The sequence below is a fragment of the Oncorhynchus keta genome, chromosome 22 (assembly GCF_023373465.1).
Source record: "Oncorhynchus keta strain PuntledgeMale-10-30-2019 chromosome 22, Oket_V2, whole genome shotgun sequence".
In the NCBI taxonomy this organism is placed as follows: domain Eukaryota; kingdom Metazoa; phylum Chordata; class Actinopteri; order Salmoniformes; family Salmonidae; genus Oncorhynchus; species Oncorhynchus keta.
The window spans coordinates 53064799-53091027 of NC_068442.1; the positions used below are offsets into that span (position 1 = coordinate 53064799).

Here is a 26229-nt window from a genome sequence, read left to right on the forward strand (position 1 = left end):
CATCAAGGTGTCTTTGTCTACACTGCATCAAGGTGTCTTTGTCTACACTGCATCAAGGTGTCTTTGTCTACACTGCATCAAGGTGTCTTTGTCTACACTGCATCAAGGTGTCTTTGTCTACACTGCATCAAGGTGTCTTTGTCTACACTGCATCAAGGTGTCTTTGTCTACACTGCATCAAGGTATCTTTGTCTACACTGCATCAAGGTGTCTTTGTCTACACTGCATCAATGTGTCTTTGTCTACACTGCATCAAGGTGTCTTTGTCTACACTGCATCAAGGTGTCTTTGTCTACACTGCATCAAGGTGTCTTTGTCTACACTGCATCAAGGTGTCTTTGTCTACACTGCATCAAGGTGTCTTTGTCTACACTGCATCAACGTGTCTTTGTCTACACTGCATCAAGGTGTCTTTGTCTACACTGCATCAAGGTGTCTTTGTCTACACTGCATCAAGGTGTCTTTGTCTACACTGCATCAACGTGATATTTTTTGGGGGGTATATGCGTTGTTCGATTAAAATCAAATCAAATTGTATTTATCACATGCGCTGAATACAACTGGTGTGGACTTTAAAGTGAAATGCTTTTTACTTACAAAACCTTTCCTAACGATGGAGAGATTACAAATAATAATACAAAATAAAATAGTGACTAACACAAGAGGAAGAAAATACAATACACAAGAATGGAGCTATATACAGGAAGTACCAGATCAATGTGGAGATATATACAGGAAGTACCAGATCAATGTGGAGCTATATACAGGAAGTACCAGATCAATGTGGAGATATATACAGGAAGTACCAGATCAATGTGGAGCTATATACAGGAAGTACCAGATCAATGTGGAGATATATACAGGAAGTACCAGATCAATGTGGAGCTATATACAGGAAGTACCAGATCAATGTGGAGATATATACAAGAAGTACCAGATCAATGTGGAGATATATACAGGAAGTACCAGATCAATGTGGAGCTATATACAGGAAGTACCAGATCAATATGGAGCTATATACAGGAAGTACCAGATCAATGTGGAGATATATACAGGAAGTACCAGATCAATGTGGAGCTATATACAGGAAGTACCAGATCAATGTGGAGATATATACAGGAAGTACCAGATCACTATGGAGCTATATACAGGAAGTACCAGATCAATGTGGAGCTATATACAGGAAGTACCAGATCAATGTGGAGCTATATACAGGAAGTACCAGATCAATGTGGAGATATATACAGGAAGTACCAGATCAATGTGGAGCTATATACAGGAAGTACCAGATCAATGTGGAGAAATATACAGGAAGTACCGGATCAATGTGGAGCTATATACAGGAAGTACCAGTACCAGATCAATGTGGAGCTATATACAGGGAGTACCAGATCAATGTGGAGATATATACAGGAAGTACCAGATCAATGTGGAGCTATATACAGGAAGTACCAGATCAATGTGGAGCTATATACAGGAAGTACCAGATCAATGTGGAGCTATATACAGGAAGTACTGGATCAATGTGGAGCTATATACAGGAAGTACCAGTACCAGATCAATGTGGAGATATATACAGGAAGTACCAGATCAATGTGGAGCTATATACAGGGAGTACCAGATCAATGTGGAGCTATATACAGGAAGTACCGGATCAATGTGGAGCTATATACAGGAAGTACCAGTACCAGATCAATGTGGAGATATATACAGGAAGTACCAGATCAATGTGGAGCTATATACAGGGAGTACCAGATCAATGTGGAGCTATATACAGGAAGTACCAGATCAATGTGGAGCTATATACAGGAAGTACCAGATCAATGTGGAGCTATATACAGGAAGTACCAGTACCAGATCAATGTGGAGCTATACACAGGAAGTACCAGATCAATGTGGAGCTATATACAGGAAGTACCAGTACCAGATCAATGTGGAGCTATATACAGGAAGTACCAGATCAATGTGGAGCTATATACAGGAAGTACCAGTACCAGATCAATGTGGAGCTATACACAGGAAGTACCAGATCAATGTGGAGCTATATACAGGAAGTACCAGTACCAGATCAATGCGGAGCTATATACAGGAAGTACCAGTACCAGATCAATGTCGAGCTATACACAGGAAGTACCAGATCAATGTGGAGCTATATACAGGAAGTACCAGTACCAGATCAATGTGGAGCTATATACAGGAAGTACCAGATCAATGTGGGGCTATATACAGGAAGTACCAGATCAATGTGGGGCTATATACAGGAAGTACCAGATCAATGTGAAGCTATATACAGGAAGTACCAGTACCAGATCAATGTGGAGCTATACACAGGAAGTACCAGATCAATGTGGAGCTATATACAGGAAGTACCAGTACCAGATCAATGTGGAGCTATATACAGGAAGTACCAGATCAATGTGGGGCTATATACAGGAAGTACCAGATCAATGTGGGGCTATATACAGGAAGTACCAGATCAATGTGAAGCTATATACAGGAAGTACCAGTACCAGATCAATGTGCAGGGGTATGAGTTATTTGAGGTAGATATGTACATGAAGGCAGGGTAAAGTGACTAGACGTCAGGATAGATAATAATAAGGTATTTGAGGTAGATATGTACATGAAGGCAGGGTAAAGTGACTAGACGTCAGGATAGATAATAATAAGGTATTTGAGGTAGATATGTACATGAAGGCAGGGTAAAGTGACTAGACGTCAGGATAGATAATAATAAGGTATTTGAGGTAGATATGTACATGAAGGCAGGGTAAAGTGACTAGACGTCAGGATAGATAATAATAAGGTATTTGAGGTAGATATGTAAATGAAGGCAGGGTAAAGTGACTAGACATCAGGATAGATAATAATAAGGTATTTGAGGTAGATATGTACATGAAGGCAGGGTAAAGTGACTCGACGTCAGGATAGATAATAATGAGGTATTTGAGGTAGATATGTACATGAAGGCAGGGTAAAGTGACCAGACATCAGGATAGATAATAATAATGTATTTGAGGTAGATATGTACATGAAGGCAGGGTAAAGTGACTAGACATCAGGATAGATAATAATAAGGTATTTGAGGTAGATATGTACATGAAGGCAGGGTAAAGTGACATCAGGATAGATAATAATAAGGTATTAGAGGTAGATATGTACATGAAGGCAGGGTAAAGTGACTAGACATCAGGATAGATAATAATAAGGTATTTGAGGTAGATATGTACATGAAGGCAGGGTAAAGTGACCAGTCATCAGGATAGATAATAATAAGGTATTAGAGGTAGATATGTACATGAAGGCAGGGTAAAGTGACCAGTCATCAGGATAGATAATAATAAGGTATTAGAGGTAGATATGTACATGAAGGCAGGGTAAAGTGACCAGTCATCAGGATAGATAATAATAAGGTATTAGAGGTAGATATGTACATGAAGGCAGGGTAAAGTGACTAGACATCAGGATAGATAATAATAAGGTATTTGAGGTAGATATGTACATGAAGGCAGGGTAAAGTGACTAGACATCAGGATAGATAATAATAAGGTATTTGAGGTAGATATGTACATGAAGGCAGGGTAAAGTGACTAGACATCAGGATAGATAATAATAAGGTATTTGAGGTAGATATGTCCATGAAGGCAGGGTAAAGTGACTCGACGTCAGGATAGATAATAATAAGGTATTTGAGGTAGATATGTACATGAAGGCAGGGTAGTGACTAGACATCAGGATAGATAATAATAAGGTATTTGAGGTAGATATGTCCATGAAGGCAGGGTAAAGTGACTAGGCATCAGGATAGATAATAATAAGAGTAAAATAGAGAACAGAGAAGCAGCAGCAAATGATGGCAGAAGCTGTCTCTGAGGCTGTTGGTCCGACAGCCGATGCTCCGGGTACCATTTGCTGGACGGTAGCAGAGTGAACAGTCTATGGCTTGGGTGGCTGGAGTCTTTGGGTATTTTTCGGGCCTTCCTCTGACACCGCCTGGTATAGAGGTCCTGGATGGCAGGAAGCTTGGCCCCAGTGATGTCCTGGGCTACCGACACCATGTATATCATGCTTTTGCAGTCAAGGGTGGTGCAATTGCCATACCAAAGAGTGATGCAGCCAGTCAGGATGCTCTCGATGGTGCCGATGGTCCTTAGTGATGTGGACGCCAAAATATCTTGAAGCTCTCTAGGGGAGATCAAATAGGCCAAACATTGTTCCATTAGAGGACCAAGCACCTGAAACCCCACCTCTTTAAGGAATACCTAGGATAGGATAAAGCAATCCTTCTCACCCCCCCTAAAAGATTTAGATGCACTATTGTAAAGTGACTGTTCCACTGGATGTCATAAGGTGAATGCACCAATTTGTAAGTCGCTCTGAATAAGAGCGTCTGCTAAATGACTTGAATGTAAATGTAATGTAAATGTAATGTAAATGTAATGTAAATGTAAATGTAATGTAAATGTAATGTAAACGTAATGTAAATGTAAATGTAATGTAAATGTAAATGTAATGTACATGTAATGTAAATGTAAATGTAATGTAAATGTAAATGTAATGTAAATGTAAATGTAATGTAAATGTAAGCAACATTTATGATGTTACCTGCGGTGTGTTTGTTTGATGAGAATCCATTGCATTATTCAATTTAAAAAAAAATATATATATATTTTTTGTCGTTATACAAAATAGACTGTAAATTACCATTCATCTGCATGTAACGAAATGTTATCAGGCGCGTTTCCCGGACCCTGGACAACCCTCGTTGTCCCCTCCCTCCAGTGAAAGCTGAGATTACTCCGGGAAGGAACAACGAGGACCATGAAAGGACAAACCTGGATGTTATTTTTTTTGTTGGGAAGGGAAGAGGGGGGGGGGAATCGTTACTATTTATCTTAACGGGATCTCAAATTAAACATATCTAAGTAGGATAATATACGCAAAGGATAGTGAATACAGAATTGTATCCAAATCTTCGCAAACGTTACAACAAGAAAAAGAAAAGTAAACGCGGGCCGAGTTAGTTAGCTGACTGTGGCTCGCCTGTTAAATCACAAGAACAACCCGGGGAGACACCGAGTAGTAATGTTGCCCTTTAAACTTTAACTTCAACTACGGATGATAAATACATCGAGGATTTGGAAACAAAGTGGGTTAGTCGACTTTTTTTTTGAAATATTTTTTTATTTGTTTCCAAGAAGAAGAAGAAGAAGCGCAAACAACCTACAAGACATTTGAAATGTTGGGGAAACCGGGACTGGTTCTCCGCTGTCGGAGCCCCTCGGTTTACCGAGACTGGACACACTCGGTTCAGTGGAGCCTCGGGGGGTTGTTTTTGCTACTGTTTCTGGAAGGGACCGTGTGTCTCGCCAACCCCAGCACTAGTGTCCATACTCTGGACACCAACAACCACCCCAGTGTCAACGTCTACATGAGTGAGGAGGAGGTCAACAAGCTTTTGGGTAAGAACCAGTGATTTAAAAATAAAAAAGACCTAGTCGTCTACCTGTGAGTCAGTTACAACACTTATTTACTGCAGTGTTGAGAGGGGTGCATACCATGGCTAGACAGATAACCTCTTGTTTTGGGAGTTAACTAGTTAGTTACACCGGCTGGGGAGGTATCTTGTAGAATATGGCCCGCTGAGGATGGGGTCTTTTTCAACTAAATGTAGCTCAGCTTTGTGGGAGATAAAAAAGAAGTGCTAAACTAATTAACATCAAGCAAGATACACGCCACGTCTTTTGTTTGCAAAGTTTAACAGTTGACCCATAAAGCAAGTAGTAAGTGATTGTGATTTTTTTTTTTAAACATGTCGTTTTGAGATACAGGCTCAACACGTGATTCATACATTATTCTATTTACCGATTCACCCATAAGGGAATGAATGCATTTGGTGCAAAATATGTCAAGTGTGGCTCGTGAGTGAACATTACTAACATGGAAAATGGCTGAAATGAGAGATGTAGTAATTTTATTTTTTTTCCCGATTCAAACCCCATGTCTTTTTCGAAACTAATTATGCTAAGGGGAAACATATGAAATGAGGACAGGGACCACTTTGTATTGAAGGAATGGTGAGACTGCTGCAACATTTACAGGCAGACCATATTGCCAGGCTAACCATACACCCAGAGCCAAACGCATGCATCATATTCTTTAGACTCTAAAAAAAAAAAAACGGAATCTGAGCTCTAGTTTAGACCTAAACCATCACATATAATGACTATTCCAGATACACAATGGCCGTATGGACTGTGGGCCTATTTCAAACAGGGAGTCTTCTTGCCTGAGACTGTGCTTTTGAATTTCTCATTCAGGGTTTTTATTTTTATTTTTTACAAAGCCTGATTTTACAGAGCCTTTTCCTTCTGTGGCTCAGTTGGTAGAGCATGGCGCTTGTAACGCCAGGGTAGTGGGTTCGATCCCCGGGACCACCCATACGTAGAATGTATGCACACATGACTGACTGTAAGTCGCTTTGGATAAAAGCGTCTGCTAAATGGCATATATTATTATATTATATATTACTGATTCCAGATCTGTTTGTGCTTTTGACCATCTCCTATGTCAACATGACTGGAACAAACAGACTGGCACTCAGGCTAGTTGTAAAACCGGGTCGGGGATAAGGCCACCCAATTGCTGTGACTGCGTGAGTTGTTTTTTAATATGGGGTTGGTTAGCTCGCGACGTCCACTGGACCAGGCTGGCAGGCGGTCGGGTGGCAGTTAGTTTGGAAGCAGTCATTAACATGGTGTCTACTGAAGGGTTTGAAATGCTGGAGTAACCATTTCCTACAGGACAGAGGGAGCTTTAGAGCTGACAGAAGCTGAAACGGCTGACACCCTATTCCCTAAGGCCTTACTTTTGACCAGGGCCCACGGCACCCTGTTCCCTAAGGCCTTACTTTTGACCAGGGCCCACGGCACCCTGTTCCCCAAGGCCTTACTTTTGACCAGGGCCCACGGCACCCTGTTCCCTATATAGTGCATAACTTTTTGACCAGGGCCCACGGCACCCTGTTCCCTATATAGCGCATCACTTTTTGACCAGGGCCCACGGCACCCTGTTCCCTATATAGCGCATAACTTTTTGACCAGGGCCCACGGCACCCTGTTCCCTATATAGTGCATAACTTTTGACCAGGGCCCACGGCACCCTGTTCCCTATATAGTGCATAACTTTTGACCAGGGCCCACGGCACCCTGTTCCCTATATAGTGCATAACTTTTGACCAGGGCCCACGGCACCCTGTTCCCTATATAGTGCATAACTTTTGACTTATGGCCCAACAGGGAAAATCGTTGCATTTGGGACATAGCTATGGACTTGACTTGAAGGCCACCCTGCTGACGACAACAAATTCACGTTTTGAAAAGCCGGCAACACAAGAGAGCCTCAGAGTCCACGTCATCTGAGAATCCCTTGGAGACATTGGCTAGTAGCTAGGCCTACCGCCGATTCACCTTTCAGCACTATGAAGAACTAGTCTAATAGGCTCTAGGCAGTGGTTTACTGTACAACAATTAGACTAGACTACAACTTGTTTTTTTGTTGTTGTAGAAAACGTCATAACTCGGGGTTATGTCCTGACACAGTACCAGACCTTATGTAACTGATGTCGTCCGGCCCTCGCCCCTACCCCGGCTCGAACCAGGGACCCTCTGCACACAGACAACATTCTCCCACGAAGCATCGTTACCCATCGCTCCACAAAAGCCACGGCCCTTGCAGAGCAAGGGGAACTACTACTTCAAGGTCTCAGAGCGAGTGACGTCACCGATTGGCTAGCTAGTTAGCGGTGGTGCTCGCTAGTAGCGTTTCAGTCGTGTGACGTCACTCGCTCTGAGGACTTGAAGCAGTTGTTCCCCTTGCTCTGCAAGGGCCGCGGCTTTTGTGGAGCGATAGACAACTGACACCCACGAAGCATCGTTACCCATGTGTGCAGAGGGTCCCTGGTTCGAGCCCAGGTAGGGGCGAGGGTACGGATGAAAGTTATACTGTTACACAATACCAATGGTGCCCTATTCCCATTGTAGTGCACTACTTTTGACCAGGGCCCGTAAGGAAAAGGGTTCCATTTGGCACACATCATCATTATACTGCTCTCTGGGTTTATTTGTATGTATATATATGTATGTATATATATATATATATTATATAATTATTTATTTAGCAGTCGCTTTCTCCAAAGCGACTCACAGGGTTATATATATATATAAACCCAGAGAGCACAGGGTTTTATATACAGTGGGGAGAACAAGTATTAGATACACTGCCGATTTTGCAGGTTTTCCTACTTACAAAGCATGTAGAGGTCTCTAATTTTTATCATAGGTGCACTTCAACTGTGAGAGACGGAATCTAAAACAAAAATCCAGAAAATCACATTGTATGATTTTTTTTAAAGTAATTAATTTGCATTTTATTGCATGACATAAGTATCTGATACATCAGAAAAGCAGACCTTAATATTTGGTACAGAAACCTTTGTTTGCAATTACAGAGATCATACGTTTCCTGTAGTTCTTGACCAGGTTTGCACACACTGCAGCAGGGATTTTGGCCCACTCCTCCATACAGACCTTCTCCAGATCCTTCAGGTTTCGGGGATGTCGCTGGGCAATACGGACTTTCAGCTCCCTCCAAAGATTTTCTATTGGGTTCAGGTCTGGAGACTGGCTAGGCCACTCCAGGACCTTGAGAGCACAGGATAGGGCAGCGCACAATTGGCCCATCGCCATGCGGGTTTGACTGTTGTTGTAAATAAGAATTGCCTCTGTGTGCATACATTTTAATGTACGGGTGATCCCGGGAATCGAACCCACTACCTTGGGCGTTACAAACACCATGCTCTACCAACTGAGCTACTGAGACTGTGGCTTGGTCTACTTGTGTTTTCTTCATTCCTCTGTGTCTCTGTGTCTCTGTGTCTCTGTGTCTCTGTGTCTCTGTGTCTCTGTGTCTCTGTGTCTCAGTGTCTGTGTCTCAGTGTCTGTGTCTCAGTGTCTGTGCCTCAGTGTCTGTGCCTCAGTGTCTGTGCCTCAGTGTCTGTGCCTCAGTGTCTGTGCCTCAGTGTCTGTGTCTCAGTGTCTGTGTCTCAGTGTCTGTGTCTCAGTGTCTGTGTCTCAGTGTCTGTGTCTCAGTGTCTGTGTCTCTGTGTCTCAGTGTCTGTGTCTCAGTGTCTGTGTCTCTGTGTCTGTGTCTCTGTGTCTGTGTCTCTGTGTCTGTGTCTCTGTGTCTGTGTCTCTGTGTCTCTGTGTCTCTGTGTCTGTGTCTCAGTGTCTGTGTGTCTCTGTGTCTGTGTGTCTCAGTGTCTGTGTGTCTCAGTGTCTGTGTCTCAGTGTCTGTGTCTCAGTGTCTGTGTCTCAGTGTCTCAGTGTCTCAGTGTCTGTGTGTCTGTGTGTCTGTGTCTCTGTCTGTCTCTGTCTGTCTCTGTCTGTCTCTGTCTGTCTCTGTCTGTCTCTGTCTGTCTCTGTCTGTCTCTCACCACGTCCCCAGGCTGAAAAGTACTGGTGAATGGACCTGCTAACAGTGTGGGATTGTTTGGAACTTAAGGGCGTGTGGATTTATTTAGTGACATCGAATGCGAATCACACAACTGAGACGTGGCTCTAAATCGAGCAAACTGTATGATATCATTAGTCACTTTAAATAATGCCACTTTAATAATGTTTACATATCTTACATTACATGTATATACTGTATTTTATACAATCTACTGCACCTGGCCGATGCCGCTCGGCCATCGCTCATCCATATGTTTATATGTACATATTCTCATTCCATCCCTTTATATTTGTGTGTATTAGGTAGTTGTTGTGGAATAGTTAGATGTTACTGCACTGTCGGAACTAGAAGCACAAGCATTTCGCTACTACACTCGCATTGACATCTGCTAACCATGTGTATGTGACCAATACAATTTGTTTTGATTTGAGGTGGGACTTTGAAAAATGGCGAAAAATCGCATAGCTTTTACTGTTAACATTTAGTACTTTTCCCAGCAACAAACAGAAACGACAGACTAATGTCAGAACATACAAAACATCGTGAGAGATGTGCATCATAACATTTTTTTTTAAATGCAGGTTTTTATTTCGTACAATTTTTTTTGTAATTTGCAGATATTCCAAGTATAGACTACAGGATTTAAACTTTTAATTTGTACATTTCCAGAGTCCAAGAACTTGCGTACAGTGTCTGTGTCTCTGTGTCTGTGTCTCTGTGTCTGTGTCTGTGTCTCTGTGTCTCAGTGTCTGTGTCTCAGTGTCTGTGTCTCAGTGTCTGTGTCTCAGTGTCTGTGTCTCAGTGTCTGTGTCTCAGTGTCTGCGTCTCAGTGTCTGCGTCTCAGTGTCTGCGTCTCTGTGTCTGCGTCTCTGTGTCTGTGTCTGTGTCTCTGTGTCTGTGTCTGTGTCTCTGTCTCAGTGTCTGTGTCTCAGTGTCTGTGTCTCAGTGTCTGTGTCTCAGTGTCTGTGTCTCAGTGTCTGTGTCTCAGTGTCTGTGTCTCAGTGTCTGTGTCTCAGTGTCTGTGTCTCAGTGTCTGTGTCTCAGTGTCTGTGTCTCAGTGTCTGCGTCTGCGTCTCTGTGTCTGTGTCTCTGTGTCTCTGTGTCTCTGTGTCTCTGTGTCTCTGTGTCTGTGTCTCTGTGTCTCTGTCTCTGTGTCTGTGTCTCTGTGTCTCTGTGTCTCTGTGTCTCTGTGTCTCTGTGTCTGTGTCTCTGTGTCTCTGTCTCTGTGTCTCTGTCTCTGTGTCTCTGTCTCTGTGTCTCTGTCTCTGTGTCTCTGTCTCTGTGTCTTTGTCTCTGTGTGTCTTTGTCTCTGTGTCTCTGTGTCTCTGTGTCTCAGTGTGTGTGACTCTGTGACTGTGTGACACTGAGACACAGACACTAAGAGACAGAGACACAGACACTGAGACACAGACACTAAGAGACAGAGACACAAGTCCTTGAGCAGTCCAGCTGGTCCATGTGTAAAAAGGTCTCAGTTTGTCCTCTATGCAGCGGTTCACAGAAAAACAAATTACTTTCCTTCCATTTAAGAATAATGATTTTTCTTGACTGAAAGACAACCCAATGATAAAAAAAAAACAATGATTCTTAACATTAGACAGTGTATATATAGTGTATATATTTTATGCTCTTTTTTACCAAGTAAACATGAGATGGGACACACTGGAAATTGGGCACCAACATTGTTTTTGGGGGGGGGGGGAGACTTCAGACCAGTGTTTTCACTACAGGACATTCCCACAACATGTGGAGTAGAGCATTGTTTTGGGGGGGTGGGGGGAGACTTCAGACCAGTGTTTTCACTACAGGACATTCCCACAACATGTGGAGTAGAGCATTGTTTTGGGGGGTGGGGGAGACTTCAGACCAGTGTTTTCACTACAGGACATTCCCACAACATGTGGAGTAGAGCATTGTTTTGGGGGGGGGAGACTTCAGACCAGTGTTTTCACTACAGGACATTCCCACAACATGTGGAGTAGAGCATTGTTTTGGGGGGTTCAGGGGTTTTCACTAGACTTCAGACCAGTGTTTTCACTACAGGACATTCCCACAACATGTGGAGTAGAGCATTGTTTTGGGGGGTGGGGGAGACTTCAGACCAGTGTTTTCACTACAGGACATTCCCACAACATGTGGAGTAGAGCATTGTTTTGGGGGGAGAGACTTCAGACCAGTGTTTTCACTACAGGACATTCCCACAACATGTGGAGTAGAGCATTGTTTTGGGGGGACTTCAGACCAGTGTTTTCACTACAGGACATTCCCACAACATGTGGAGTAGAGCATTGTTTTTTTTTTGGGGAGACTTCAGACCAGTGTTTTCACTACAGGACATTCCCACAACATGTGGAGTAGAGCATTGTTTTGGGGGGGGGGGGAGACTTCAGACCAGTGTTTTCACTACAGGACATTCCCACAACATGTGGAGTAGAGCATTGTTTTGGGGGGTGGGGGAGACTTCAGACCAGTGTTTTCACTACAGGACATTCCCACAACATGTGGAGTAGAGCATTGTTTTGGGGGGGAGACTTCAGACCAGTGTTTTCACTACAGGACATTCCCACAACATGTGGAGTAGAGCATTGTTTTTTTTTTTTGGGGGGGAGACTTCAGACCAGTGTTTTCACTACAGGACATTCCCACAACATGTGGAGTAGAGCATTGTTTTGGGGGGGACTTCAGACCAGTGTTTTCACAACATGTTTTCACAACATGGAGTAGAGCATTGTTTTGGGGGGGGGGGAGACTTCAGACCAGTGTTTTCACTACAGGACATTCCCACAACATGTGGAGTAGAGCATTGTTTTGGGGGGGGGAGACTTCAGACCAGTGTTTTCACTACAGGACATTCCCACAACATGTGGAGTAGAGCATTGTTTTGGGGGGTGGGGGACATTCCCACAACATGACTTCAGACCAGTGTTTTCACTACAGGACATTCCCACAACATGTGGAGTAGAGCATTGTTTTGGGGGGTTCAGGGGGGAGACTTCAGACCAGTGTTTTCACTACAGGACATTCCCACAACATGTGGAGTAGAGCATTGTTTTGGGGGGTGGGGGGAGACTTCAGACCAGTGTTTTCACTACAGGACATTCCCACAACATGTGGAGTAGAGCATTGTTTTGGGGGGGGGGGAGACTTCAGACCAGTGTTTTCACTACAGGACATTCCCACAACATGTGGAGTAGAGCATTGTTTTGGGGGGAGACTTCAGACCAGTGTTTTCACTACAGGACATTCCCACAACATGTGGAGTAGAGCATTGTTTTGGGGGGTGGGGGAGACTTCAGACCAGTGTTTTCACTACAGGACATTCCCACAACATGTGGAGTAGAGCATTGTTTTGGGGGGTGGGGTGGGGAAGACTTCAGACCAGTGTTTTCACTACAGGACATTCCCACAACATGTGGAGTAGAGCATTGTTTTGGGGGGGGTGGGGGGGGAGACTTCAGACCAGTGTTTTCACTACAGGACATTCCCACAACATGTGGAGTAGAACTGTTGCTACCACAGTTGTTGCTAGCATGAGTTAGATTTTGTTTTTATCCATTTTTAAATATGTACCAGGGCTCTACACAATATCTTGAACCGAATGGCCTGACACTTTCTCCAAATAGTGTTGTGATGAGGTGAGAGAAGTGTTCAGGTCTCACTCCCAAACCTAACCGAATGAGAGGAATATGCATTTTGGGATTAAATAAAATAAAAAAATCTATTTGATTTAATTTCTATAAATATCTGATCGTTCTTCTCATGAAGGCAGCTTTCCAGAGGTTCTGATCTCACTGTGGATCAGAGGCATGTTCATAATATATAATAATAATAATAATAATAATAATATAATAATAATAATAATAATATAATGTCCAGTATCTAGTGCTTTTTAAGAACCTTTTATATGACTGTCTTAAATTGCAGATATGCAACAAAACAATAGAAGAATCACTCAAACCATAATCTGCCCTTCACTTGGGGAAAATGATTATTTTAAAGATGATATTCTATCTGAATATATGAAATACTGTGCCATTGTCTACTATTGAGTGTTTCTCTCAGCTGTTAAACAAGGGCAGATGGGACAAGATGGGAGAGACGGTCCTTCTACAATCCAACCTTCTCGTCAGCATCTAAAATCCCCTGCTGCCCCTTGACAGTGGAATTATCAGGTTGTCGTGTAAGCATTGTGTAAGCATTGTGTAAGCATTGTGTAAGCATCGTGTAAGCATCGTGTAAGCATCGTGTAAGCATCGTGTAAGCATCGTGTAAGCATCGTTGAGGCTGTACCACGTTGACGCCAGGTGAACAAACCTGTGATGTGACGTCATCATCTCCTCTAATCTCCTCCCAGCTACCAATCTTACATTTTTGATCTGTAAGCCCATGTAAGGGCATATCTTTAATTATGACATTTATACAAGAATACATCTGGGATACCCAGCCCACCTTTTATAAAAAATAAAATAAAAAAATAAAAAAATCTAGGTACAGTCCGTTTCCTATATACCCTATCCTGGGTTTCTGATTGTTCTTTTAGGAACTGTGAGGAGAGAGTTTTACCTCTTAAAACCTGGACTGGAGACGGATGGAAGAGGCTAGATAATACATCTCTGCCCCTTAAAGAGAGAGGGGGGAGAGCTGTCCCTCTCTTAATGTCATCCCCAAGGAAGCGAAGGTAACCTGTCTAAATGATTACCGCCCCGTGGCACTCACGTCGGTAGCCATGAAGTGCTTTGAAAGGCCGGCCATGTCTCACATCAACAGCATCCTCCTGGACACCCTAGACCCACTACAATTCGCATACCGCCCCAACAGATCCACAGATGACGCAATCTCAATCGCACCCCCACACTGCCCTTTCCCACCTGGACAAAAGGAACACGTATGTGAGAATGCTGTACATTGACTACAGCTCAGCGTTCAACACCATAGTGCCCACGAAGCTCATCACCAAGCTAAGGACTCTGGGACTGAACACCTCTCTCCGCAACTGGATCCTGAACTTCCTGATGGGCCGCCCCCAGGTGGTAAGGGTAGGCAACAACTCATCTGCCACACTGATCCTTAACAGTGGGGCCCCTCAGGGGTGTGTACTTAGTCCCCTCCTGTACTCCCTGTTCACTCAAGGCAAAAACAGGCCCCCATTAACATCGACGGGGCTGAAGTGGAGCCGGTCGAGAGTTTCTAGTTCCTTGGTGTCCACATCACCAATGATCTATCATGGTCCAAACACACCAAGACAGTTGTGAAGAGGAGCACGACAAAACCTTTTCCCCCTCAGAGGACTGAAAAGATTTGGCTTGGGTCCCCAGATCCTCAAAAACGTTATACAGCTGCACCATCGAGAGCATCCTGACCGGTTGTATCACCGCCTGGCATGGCAACTCCTCGGCATTTGACTGTAAGGCGCTACAGAGGGTAGTGTGAATGGCCCAGTACATCACTGGGGCCAAGCTTCCTGCCATCCAGAACCTATATAATAGGCGGTGTCAGTCGGAAAGCCCATAAAATTGTCAGAGACTCCAGTCACCCAAGTAATAGACTGTTTTCTTTGCTACCGCACAGCAAGTGGTACCGGAGCGCCAAGTCTAGGACCAAAAGGCTCCTCAACAGCTTCTACCCCCCCAAGCCATTAGACTGATGAACAATTAATACAAATGACCACCGGACAATTTACATAGTCATCCGGGTTATCAAATCAATGTCCATTTAGGCTGCATATATTAGTTATGGGAGATACTATATTAATTATTATATACTTCATACCACTAGCCTTCCAAGCAAATTAGTCAGGCTGAAATGTGTGTAGGTTGACAGGCATAGTGTCACTCTTGCTCCAGTCTATCTTATATCCTGAGAGGAAGCCAAAGCAGCCAATCAGCTTTAAGACTACCGGTATAGGGAAACTGCAGGGTGAGTAGAATGTCGTCAGCGTATAGATTCAATGTGAAGTTATGTTCATACATGCTAATCTGAGACGGTCCATCTCAGCTGGTGTAGTATTAACTGACGGGGGACTCTCGTCCTGGGATGGGTCTTGGTGCCCACGTTCAATCTCGGGGGGACTGGTTCGATGTCGGGCCGCCCCCAGTATGTAGCGGGAGATCTTGTTGAGGAGAGGATAGCCTGTCGACCCCAGTATGTAGCGGGAGATCTTGTTGAGGAGAGGATAGCCTGTCGACCCCAGTATGTAGCGGGAGATCTTGTTGAGGAGAGGATAGCCTGTCGACCCCAGTATGTAGCGGGAGATCTTGTTGAGGAGAGGATAGCCTGTCGACCCCAGTATGTAGCGGGAGATCTTGTTGAGGAGAGGACAGCCTGTCGACCCCAGTATGTAGCGGGAGATCTTGTTGAGGAGAGGATAGCCTGTCGACCCCAGTATGTAGCGGGAGATCTTGTTGAGGAGAGGATAGCCTGTCGACCCCAGTATGTAGCGGGAGATCTTGTTGAGGAGAGGACAGCCTGTAGCCCCAGTATGTAGCGGGAGATCTTGTTGAGGAGAGGATAGCCTGTCGACCCCAGTATGTAGCGGGAGATCTTGTTGAGGAGAGGATAGCCTGTCGACCCCAGTATGTAGCGGGAGATCTTGTTGAGGAGAGGACAGCCTGTCGACCCCAGTATGTAGCGGGAGATCTTGTTGAGGAGAGGATAGCCTGTCGACCCCAGTATGTAGCGGGAGATCTTGTTGAGGAGAGGATAGCCTGTCGACCCCAGTATGTAGCGGGAGATCTTGTTGAGGAGAGGACAGCCTGTCGACCCCAGTATGTAGCGGGAGATCTTGTTGAGGAGAGGATAGCCTGTCGACCCCAGTATGTAGCGGGAGATCTTGTTGAGGAGAGGACAGCCTGTCGACCCCAGTATGTAGCGGGAGATCTTGTTGAGGAGAGGATAGCCTGTCGACCCCAGTATGTAGCGGGAGATCTTGTTGAGGAGAGGATAGCCTGTCGACCCCAGTATGTAGCGGGAGATCTTGTTGAGGAGAGGACAGCCTGTCGAATGGCTTTTGTCTCTCTTTTTTCTGTTGTTGTTCAGGATGTTCATGGAATTGTTTTAATGTTAAGTTTCCTGGACCATTTTTGGAGTTTCGCCGTCAGTCTTCCTCACCACAGTTGTGAGGTTGTTGACTGTTTTTGTTAGCCGCCATGCTAACTTTTCCCTGCTCGTTTTTCTTCGTATATTACGAGTTTGTATTTTTGTTAGCCGCCATGCTAACTTTTCCCTGCTCGTTTTTCTTCGTATATTTTACGAGTTTGTATTTTTGTTAGCCGCCATGCTAACTTTTCCCTGCTCGTTTTTCTTCGTATATTTTACGAGTTTGTATTTTTGGTGGCCATTTTTGATTTGTTGTGTTTTCGGTCATCTCTGTATACTGAGGGGTTGTTTGCTGAAACAAGGTGTTTCTTTCATGACTTTGATATTTGTATTTTTTAATAAAAATTCTGGTCTAGGTTTCACAACTAGCACCTAGTGTGCCCCCCTGAAAATTGCAAATCTAAATACATTTTCTATTACATTAAACATATTATTTTTGGAAACCCCAATTTTGAGTTCAGGCATATGACGTTTTTATATGTGGAAACAATTTCTAAGATATACACTTTTCACTCTCTTTTTTTTCCTGAACTCACTTCCTTCTTTTAAATCACTTGCGCTGCTCTCGTTTTGATGTCCACAATGTAAGAGGAGGTTCTACAGGGATCACGTTAATGCACAATTCTGAGAAATTCACACACAAAACCCCCCCAAAAAGAGAACGAGTATCTCGCTGCGTTTTTCGTCGTTGTTGTTGTAAGTGCAGATTTGAAGTGACTTATTGTCATTTCTGCTCGGCATCAGACACATTTTGTGTTTCAGTTGCACTTATCAGAACCACCATTAGTGAATTCTCATCTTATCAGAACCACCATTAGTGAATTCTCATCTTAACAGAACCACCATTAGTGAATTCTCATCTTAACAGAACCACCATTAGTGAATTCTCATCTTATCAGAACCACCATTAGTGAATTCTCATCTTATCAGAACCACCATTAGTGAATTCTCATCTTATCAGAACCACCATTAGTGAATTCTCATCTTATCAGAACCACCATTAGTGAATTCTCATCTTATCAGAACCACCATTAGTGAATTCTCATCTTATCAGAACCACCATTAGTGAATTCTCATCTTATCAGAACCACCATTAGTGAATTCTCATCTTATCAGAACCACCATTAGTGAATTCTCATCTGATCAGAACCACCATTCTCATCCATTCTCATCTGATCAGAACCACCATTAGTGAATTCTCATCTTATCAGAACCACCATTAGTGAATTCTCATCTTATTAGAACCACCATTCTCATCCATTCTCATCTGTTCAGAACCACCATTCTCATCTGATCAGAACCACCATTCTCATCTGATCATTCTCATCTTATCAGAACCACCATTCTCATCTGATCAGAACTCATCTCATCTGATCAGAACCACCATTCTCATCTGATCAGAACCACCATTAGTGAATTCTCATCTTATCAGAACCACCATTAGTGAATTCTCATCTTATCAGAACCACCATTCTCATCTGATCAGAATTCTCATCTTATCAGAACCACCATTAGTGAATTCTCATCTTATCAGAACCACCATTAGTGAATTCTCATCTTATCAGAACCACCATTAGTGAATTCTCATCTTATCAGAACCACCATTAGTGAATTCTCATCTTATTAGAACCACCATTAGTGATCCATTCTCATCTTATCAGAACCACCATTCTCATCTTATCAGAACCACCATTAGTGATCCATTCTCATCTTTCAGAACCACCATTCTCATCTGATCAGAGACCACCATTTGGTGCAGCTACTTCTCATCTTATCAGAACCACTCATTAGTGAATTCTCATCTTATCAGAACCACCATTAGTGAATTCTCATCTTATCTGATAAACCATTCTCAAAATATGTCAGAACCACCATTCTCATCCATTCTCATCTGTTCAGAACCAAATAGCATTGCATCTGTTGTCAGAAATGACCATTCTCATCTGATCATCTATTTCCATTCTCATCTGATGAAAACCACCATTCTCATCTGATCAGAACCATATTCTCATCTGATCAGAACCACCATTCTCATCTGATCAGAAAACATTCTCATCTGATCAGAACCAAATGGTTTAATACTCATCTGATTATTAACCACCTAGGTTTTGAAAATGCAGATTGCCCATCTGAGAAGTGCAGAACCACCATTAGTGAATTTCATCTTTCAGAAACACCATTAGTGAATTCTCATCTTATCAGAACCAAAATAATGAAAGTCAGGGGCTTATCAGAACCACCATTAGTGATCTCATCTTATCAGAACCACCATTAGTGAATTCTCATCTTATCAGAACCACCATTCTCATCTGATCAGAAAACCAGTCAGTATCTGGTCTGATCAGAACCACCATTCTCATCTGATCAGAAAACAGTCATTCTCATCTGATCAAAACCAGTCATTCTCATCTGATCAGAACCACCATTCTCATCTGATCAGAAAACCAGTCTCATCTGATCAGAAAACCACCATTCTCATCTGATTAGAAAACCAGTCAGTATCTGGTGTGGATTAGAAAACCAGTCATTCTCATCTGATTAGAAAACCAGTCAGAATCTGGTGTGATCAGAAAACCAGTCATTAGTGAATTCTCATCTTAACAGAACCACCATTAGTGAATTCTCATCTTATCAGAACCACCATTAGTGAATTCTCATCTTATCAGAACCACCATTAGTGAATTCTCATCTTATCAGAACCACCATTCTCATCTGATCAGCAGACAGCGCTCTGATTTGGTGCAGCTACTGTTCTCCGGTACTGTTCTCTCGGTCTAGACTCATTTCTCCAGTTAAATGCTTTAGATTATCTTCAACATAAGGAAATGTAGCGGGCTCTATTCTTTCTGTGATAAACCTTTAAAAATATGTAAAGGCCATGCGTTTTCCCATTAAGCTCCTTGTGTTGGCCGTCTGCCAAATAGCATTGCGCTTCTGTTGTCGTCTGAAGGAAATGAAGCTATTTCCTGTTGTCATCTGATCATCTATTTCCTGTTGTCATCTGATGAAAATGAAGCTATTTCCTGTTGTCATCTGATCTGAATGGATATTTCTGTCAAGGAGAAGTGTAGTTACACCGATCACTCTATTCAAGCAAGAAAACATTGGTCACTTTCGATATAAAACGCAAATGGTTTAAAACATTAGTATTATTATTATTCTTTTTTTTTGGTCTAGGTTTTGAAAATGCAGATTGCCCACTGAGAAGTGCCTGCCACTGTCTGATAGACTCGCTGGTTTATTTAATCTTTCATTTTGATAACTACTGTATTATGAAGCGTTCACATGACTAGGAATACAGATAAAATTAAAATAATAAAAGTAGGGGCGTGGATTAGAAAACCAGTCAGTATCTGGTGTGGATCAGAAAACCAGTCAGTATCTGGTGTGGATCGGAAAACCAGTCAGTATCTGGTGTGGATCGGAAAACCAGTCAGTATCTGGTGTGGATCGGAAAACCAGTCAGTATCTGGTGTGGATCGGAAAACCAGTCAGTATCTGGTGTGGATCGGAAAACCAGTCAGTATCTGGTGTGGATCAGACAACCAGTCAGTATCTGGTGTGGATTAGAAAACCAGTCAGTATCTGGTGTGGATCAGACAACCAGTCAGTATCTGGTGTGGATCAGAAAACCAGTCAGTATCTGGTGTGGATCAGAAAACCAGTCAGTATCTGGTGTGGATCAGAAAACCAGTCAGTATCTGGTGTGGATCGGAAAACCAGTCAGTATCTGGTGTGGATCGGAAAACCAGTCAGTATCTGGTGTGGATCGGAAAACCAGTCAGTATCTGGTGTGGATTGGACAACCAGTCAGTATCTGGTGTGGATTAGACAACCAGTCAGTATCTGGTGTGGATTAGACAACCAGTCAGTATCTGGCGTGGATTAGAAAACCAGTCAGTATCTGGTGTGGATTAGAAAACCAGTCAGTATCTGGTGTGGATTAGAAAACCAGTCAGTATCTGGTGTGGATTAGAAAACCAGTCAGTATCTGGTGTGGATCAGAAAACCAGTCGGTATCTGGCGTGGATCAGAAAACCAGTCGGTATCTGGCGTGGATCAGAAAACCAGTCGGTATCTGGCGTGGATCAGAAAACCAGTCGGTATCTGGCGTGGATTAGAAAACCAGTCGGTATCTGGTGTGGATTAGAAAACCAGTCGGTATCTGGTGTGGATCAGAAAACCAGTCGGTATCTGGTGTGGATCAGAAAACCAGTCGGTATCTGGTGTGGATTAGAAAACCAGTCAGTATCTGGTGTGGATTAGAAAACCAGTCAGTATCTGGTGTGGATTAGAAAACCAGTCAGTATCTGGTGTGGATCAGAAAACCAGTCAGTATCTGGTGTGGATCAGAAAACCAGTCAGTATCTGGTGTGGATTAGAAAACCAGTCAGTATCTGGTGTGGATTAGAAAACCAGTCAGTATCTGGTGTGGATTAGAAAACCAGTCAGTATCTGGTGTGGATTAGAAAACCAGTCAGTATCTGGTGTGGATTAGAAAACCAGTCAGTATCTGGTGTGGATTAGAAAACCAGTCAGTATCTGGTGTGGATTAGAAAACCAGTCAGTATCTGGTGTGGATTAGAAAACCAGTCAGTATCTGGTGTGGATTAGAAAACCAGTCAGTATCTGGTGTGGATCAGAAAACCAGTCAGTATCTGGTGTGGATCAGAAAACCAGTCAGTATCTGGTGTGGATCAGAAAACCAGTCAGTATCTGGTGTGGATCAGAAAACCAGTCAGTATCTGGTGTGGATCAGAAAACCAGTCAGTATCTGGGCTGGATCAGAAAACCAGTCAGTATCTGGTGTGGCTCAGAAAACCAGTCAGTATCTGGTGTGACCATTTGCCTCATGCAGCTCAACACATCTCCTTCCCATAGAGTTGATCAGGTTGTTGATTGTGTCCTGTGGAATGTTGTCCCACTCCCCTTCAATGGCTGTGTGAAGTTGGTGGATATTGGCGGGAACTGGAACAAGCTGTCGTACATGTTGATCCAGAGCATCCCAAACATGCTCAATGTGTAACATGTCTGGTGAGTATGTAGGCCATGGAAGAACAGGGACATGTTCAAGTTCACCAGCCTCGTCTGTAAATAGGCCGTTCACCAACGCCAACAGCTTTAATCTATAGATATGGGCCTTGCCAATCAGTGCTCTGGTGAGGACGCAAGAGTTACAGCCTGGTCACAGATCTGTTTTTGCTATTTGTCGAGCCAAATAAGTGAAGTGACGAGGAGATGGCATGATGGTACCAACAGACTTGACCTCCGGCTATGAGGAGTGTGCGTAAACCTGAGACTAGCAGCGAGACCCTCCTCTCTCTGCCTCAGGGCTCAATAGAGACGTTCCTTCTTTACCCTCTTTCCTTCCTCTTCTCTCTGGGGTCTCCAGAGCTCTCTGATGCCTTTTACAGGTCCTAATCTGACTCACTTGTCTACAGGAGTAGCCAGCTGCTGCTGCACATTGTCTGTGTGTCTCTCTGTCCTCAGTTTGTCCTCAGTTTGTCCTCAGTTTGTCCTCAGTTTGTCCTCAGTTTGTCCTCAGTTTGTCCTCAGTTTGTCCTCAGTTTGTCCTCAGTTTGTCCTCAGTTTGTCCTCAGTTTGTCCTCAGTTTGTCCTCAGTTTGTCCTCAGTTTGTCCTCAGTTTGTCCTCAGTTTGTCCTCAGTTTGTCCTCTGTTCAAACATAACTTTTGTATCTTTGTTCTTTTGACTCATTTTGTTCTCCCTGTTCAAACTCCCGTGTATTTTGTGTTTGCTGAAAGGTGGAATATGATTGGCTGTATTTACATCAGTCTTCTCTGATCCCTGGAGCTTTAATCTCATCTGACAAAGTGTAAACAACGCTGGCTAGTCCGTTTTTAGGATTAGATGGAGTCTTAGTACTCTAGGGTTGGGGGGTTAGCTGGAGTCTTAGTACTCTAGGGTTGGGGGGGTTAGATGGGGTCTTAGTACTCTAGGGTTGGGGGGGTTAGATGGGGTCTTAGTACTCTAGGGTTGGGGGTTTAGATGGGGTCTTAGTACTCTAGGGTTGGGGGTTTAGATGGGGTCTTAGTACTCTAGGGTTGGGGGGGTTAGATGGGGTCTTAGTACTCTAGGGTTGGGGGGGTTAGCTGGAGTCTTAGTACTCTAGGGTTGGGGGGGTTAGATGGGGTCTTAGTACTCTAGGGTTGGGGGGTTTAGATGGGGTCTTAGTACTCTAGGGTTGAGGGGGTTAGATGGGGTCTTAGTACTCTAGGGTTGGGGTGGGGGTCAGATGGAGTCTTGGTGATCTAGGATTGGATGGGTTAGATGGGGTCTTGCTGATCTAGGGTTAGGGGGGGTTAGATGGAGTCTTAGTACTCTAGGGTTGGGGGGGTTAGATGGGGTCTTGCTGATCTAGGGTTGGGGGGTTAGATGGGGTCTTGCTGATCTAGGGTTGAGGGGTTAGATTGAGTCTTAGTACTCTAGTGTTGGGGGGTCAGATGGGGTCTTGGTGATATATGGGTTGGGGGGGTTAGCTGGGGGTCTTGGTGATATATGGGTTGGGGGGTTAGCTGGGGGTCTTGGTGATCTAGGGTTGGGGGGGGGGTTAGATGGGGTCTTGCTGATCTAGGGTTGGGGGTTAGATGGGGTATTGGTACTCTAGGGTTGGGGGTTAGATGGGGGTCTTGCTGATCTAGGGTTGGGGGTGGTTAGATGTGGTCTTGTTGATCTAGGGTTGGGGTTTAGATGAGGGCATGCTTCTTTTTTAGTTTCCTAAAAAGTACTGTAATATAGCCATAGTTAAATCCATAAAACACAAGAAGTGAAAGACAAAACAGTAGATAGTAAATGTGGTAAAAACAGTAGATAGTAAATGTGGTAAAAACAGTAGATAGTAAATGGGTAAAAACAGTAGATAGTAAATGTGGTAAAAACAGTAGCTAGTAAATGTGGTAAAAACAGTAGATAGTAAATGTGGTAAAAACAGTACATAGTAAATGTGGTAAAAACTTAGCTAGTAAATGTGGTAAAAACAGTAGATAGTAAATGTGGTAAAAACAGTAGATAGTAAATGGGTAAAAACAGTAGATAGTAAATGTGGTAAAAACAGTAGATAGTAAATGTGGTAAAAACAGTAGATAGTAAATGGGTAAAAACAGTAGATAGTAAATGTGGTAAAAACAGTACATAGTAAATGGGTAAAAACAGTACATAGTAAATGTGGTAAAAACAGTACATAGTAAATGTGGTAAAAACAGTACATAGTAAATGTGGTAAAAACAGTAGATAGTAAATGTGGTAAAAACAGTAGATAGTAAATGTGGTAAAAACAGTAGATAGTAAATGTGGTAAAAACAGTAGATAGTAAATGTGGTAAAAACAGTACATAGTAAATGTGGTAAAAACAGTAGATAGTAAATGTGGTAAAAACAGTAGATAGTAAATGTGGTAAAAACAGTAGATAGTAAATGTGGTAAAAACAGTAGATAGTAAATGTGGTAAAAACAGTAGATAGTAAATGGGTAAAAACAGTAGATAGTAAATGTGGTAAAAACAGTAGATAGTAAATGTGGTAAAAACAGTAGATAGTAAATGTGGTAAAAACAGTAGATAGTAAATGTGGTAAAAACAGTAGATAGTAAATGTGGTAAAAACAGTACATAGTAAATGTGGTAAAAACAGTACATAGTAAATGTGGTAAAACACTACATAGTAAATGTGGTAAAAAAACAGTAGATAGTAAATGTGGTAAAAACAGTAGATAGTAAATGTGGTAAAAACAGTAGATAGTAAATGTGGTAAAAACAGTAGATAGTAAATGTGGTAAAAACAGTAGATAGTAAATGTGGTAAAAACAGTACATAGTAAATGTGGTAAAAACAGTACATAGTAAATGTGGTAAAAACAGTAGATAGTAAATGTGGTAAAAACAGTAGATAGTAAATGTGGTAAAAACAGTAGATAGTAAATGTGGTAAAAACAGTAGATAGTAAATGTGGTAAAAACAGTAGATAGTAAATGTGGTAAAAACAGTAGATAGTAAATGTGGTAAAAACAGTAGATAGTAAATGTGGTAAAAACAGTAGATAGTAAATGTGGTAAAAACAGTAGATAGTAAATGTGGTAAAAACAGTAGATAGTAAATGTGGTAAAAACAGTAGATAGTAAATGTGGTAAAAACAGTAGATAGTAAATGTGGTAAAAACAGTAGATAGTAAATGTGGTAAAAACAGTAGATAGTAAATGTGGTAAAAACAGTAGATAGTAAATGTGGTAAAAACAGTAGATAGTAAATGTGGTAAAAACAGTAGATAGTAAATGTGGTAAAAACAGTAGATAGTAAATGTGGTAAAAACAGTAGATAGTAAATGTGGTAAAAACAGTAGATAGTAAATGTGGTAAAAACAGTAGATGGTAAAAACAGTAGATAGTAAAAACAGTAGATAGTAAATGTGGTAAAAACAGTTGATAGTAAATGTGGTAAAAACAGTAGATAGTAAATGTGGTAAAAACAGTTTTCAGTTGAGGTTGGACGACCAAAAGGGCTGATAGGAAACGTAAAACATTTTTTTTTAGTTTGTTCAATCAGTTAAACACGTATTAATTATACACACACTCAGAATACAAGGGAAAAACCATGTTTGATTACGTGAGTTACATGCTGACCACACCCACTCGCGTCTCTTGCGTGAGCATTGCAAAAGATATATGTACACAGCCATGTTATTCAACCACACGGCTCGCGCACGTCAACGAGCGACTGCGTAGCCCCGGGCGCTAAAATAGAACTTGGGTTTATTTTGTGACGCTTGACACGCCGCAAGGCCCGCCTCTTCCTCATCGGTTTTTACTGAGGAGTGGCTTCCGTCTGGCCACTCCCCCAGAAAGACCTGATTGGTGGAGTGGAGTGCTGCAGAGACTGCTGTCTTTCTAGAAGGTTCACGATGCGGCATTCGTGGGGAGCTGACGTGACGCAGCCCAGATTGCCAGTGCAGGCTATGTGGAGCAGACGTGGTCCTGGTTACCCTCGCCCTTTCGGGGGGCATCGGCTGGGCTGACACAGACTTGATCTGTGAGACCTATTTTTGACAGAAGTCACACACGTTCTTGTACCGATTTCATTTTGTGTTGGTTTGTGTCGTATCGGAAACGTACAGAAGCTCAACACTGCGTGTGCGTCAGTACGTACAGTCCAATCTGTTTCTGTTCTCCAGTCCCCCCCCCCCCCCCACCACAAAAATGCCACCCGAATCCCTATTGAGTGCAGTACTTTTGACCAGAGAGTAGGATGCCATTAAGAACAGACACAACCCCCCCCGGTCTGATTGCTGCTTGCTTAGTGAAGTGTGGATAGAGATTCCTCCCTGGTAACTCACTCTGAAATAAGAGCAGAAGGCCTGTATTAGAGGGGGGAGAAATGGGGTGTCCTCTTTCAAGGTGCCAAGGGGCTGCAAGGCCTTAGCTGCTCTGGCACACAGGAGGGTTCACTAACAAAGAGGCTTTCTCTGTCTCTTCTACCGTTTCTCTATCTCTCTCGCTCTCTCGCTCTCTTGCTCTCGCTCTCTCGCTCTCTTGCTCTCTCGCTCTCGCTCTCTTGCTCTCTCTCTCTCGCTCTCTCTCTCTTGCTCGCTCTCTCTCGCTATATCTCTCTCTCTCTC

At 42.9% G+C, this 26229-nt stretch overlaps 1 protein-coding gene across 2 annotated transcripts in view; it reads left to right on the forward strand.

Annotated features, from left to right (window-relative positions):
• Nucleotides 1–4825: 4825 nt before the first annotated feature.
• Nucleotides 4826–26229, forward strand: part of ryk (receptor like tyrosine kinase) — a 158550-nt gene continuing 137146 nt past the window's right edge. For both annotated transcript variants that reach the window (XM_052475613.1, XM_052475614.1), the window contains exon 1: nt 4826–5462. In XM_052475613.1, coding sequence (XP_052331573.1) covers nt 5240–5462 — 223 coding nt within the window. In that variant the 5' untranslated portion in view covers nt 4826–5239. The remainder of the gene's footprint in view (nt 5463–26229) is intronic.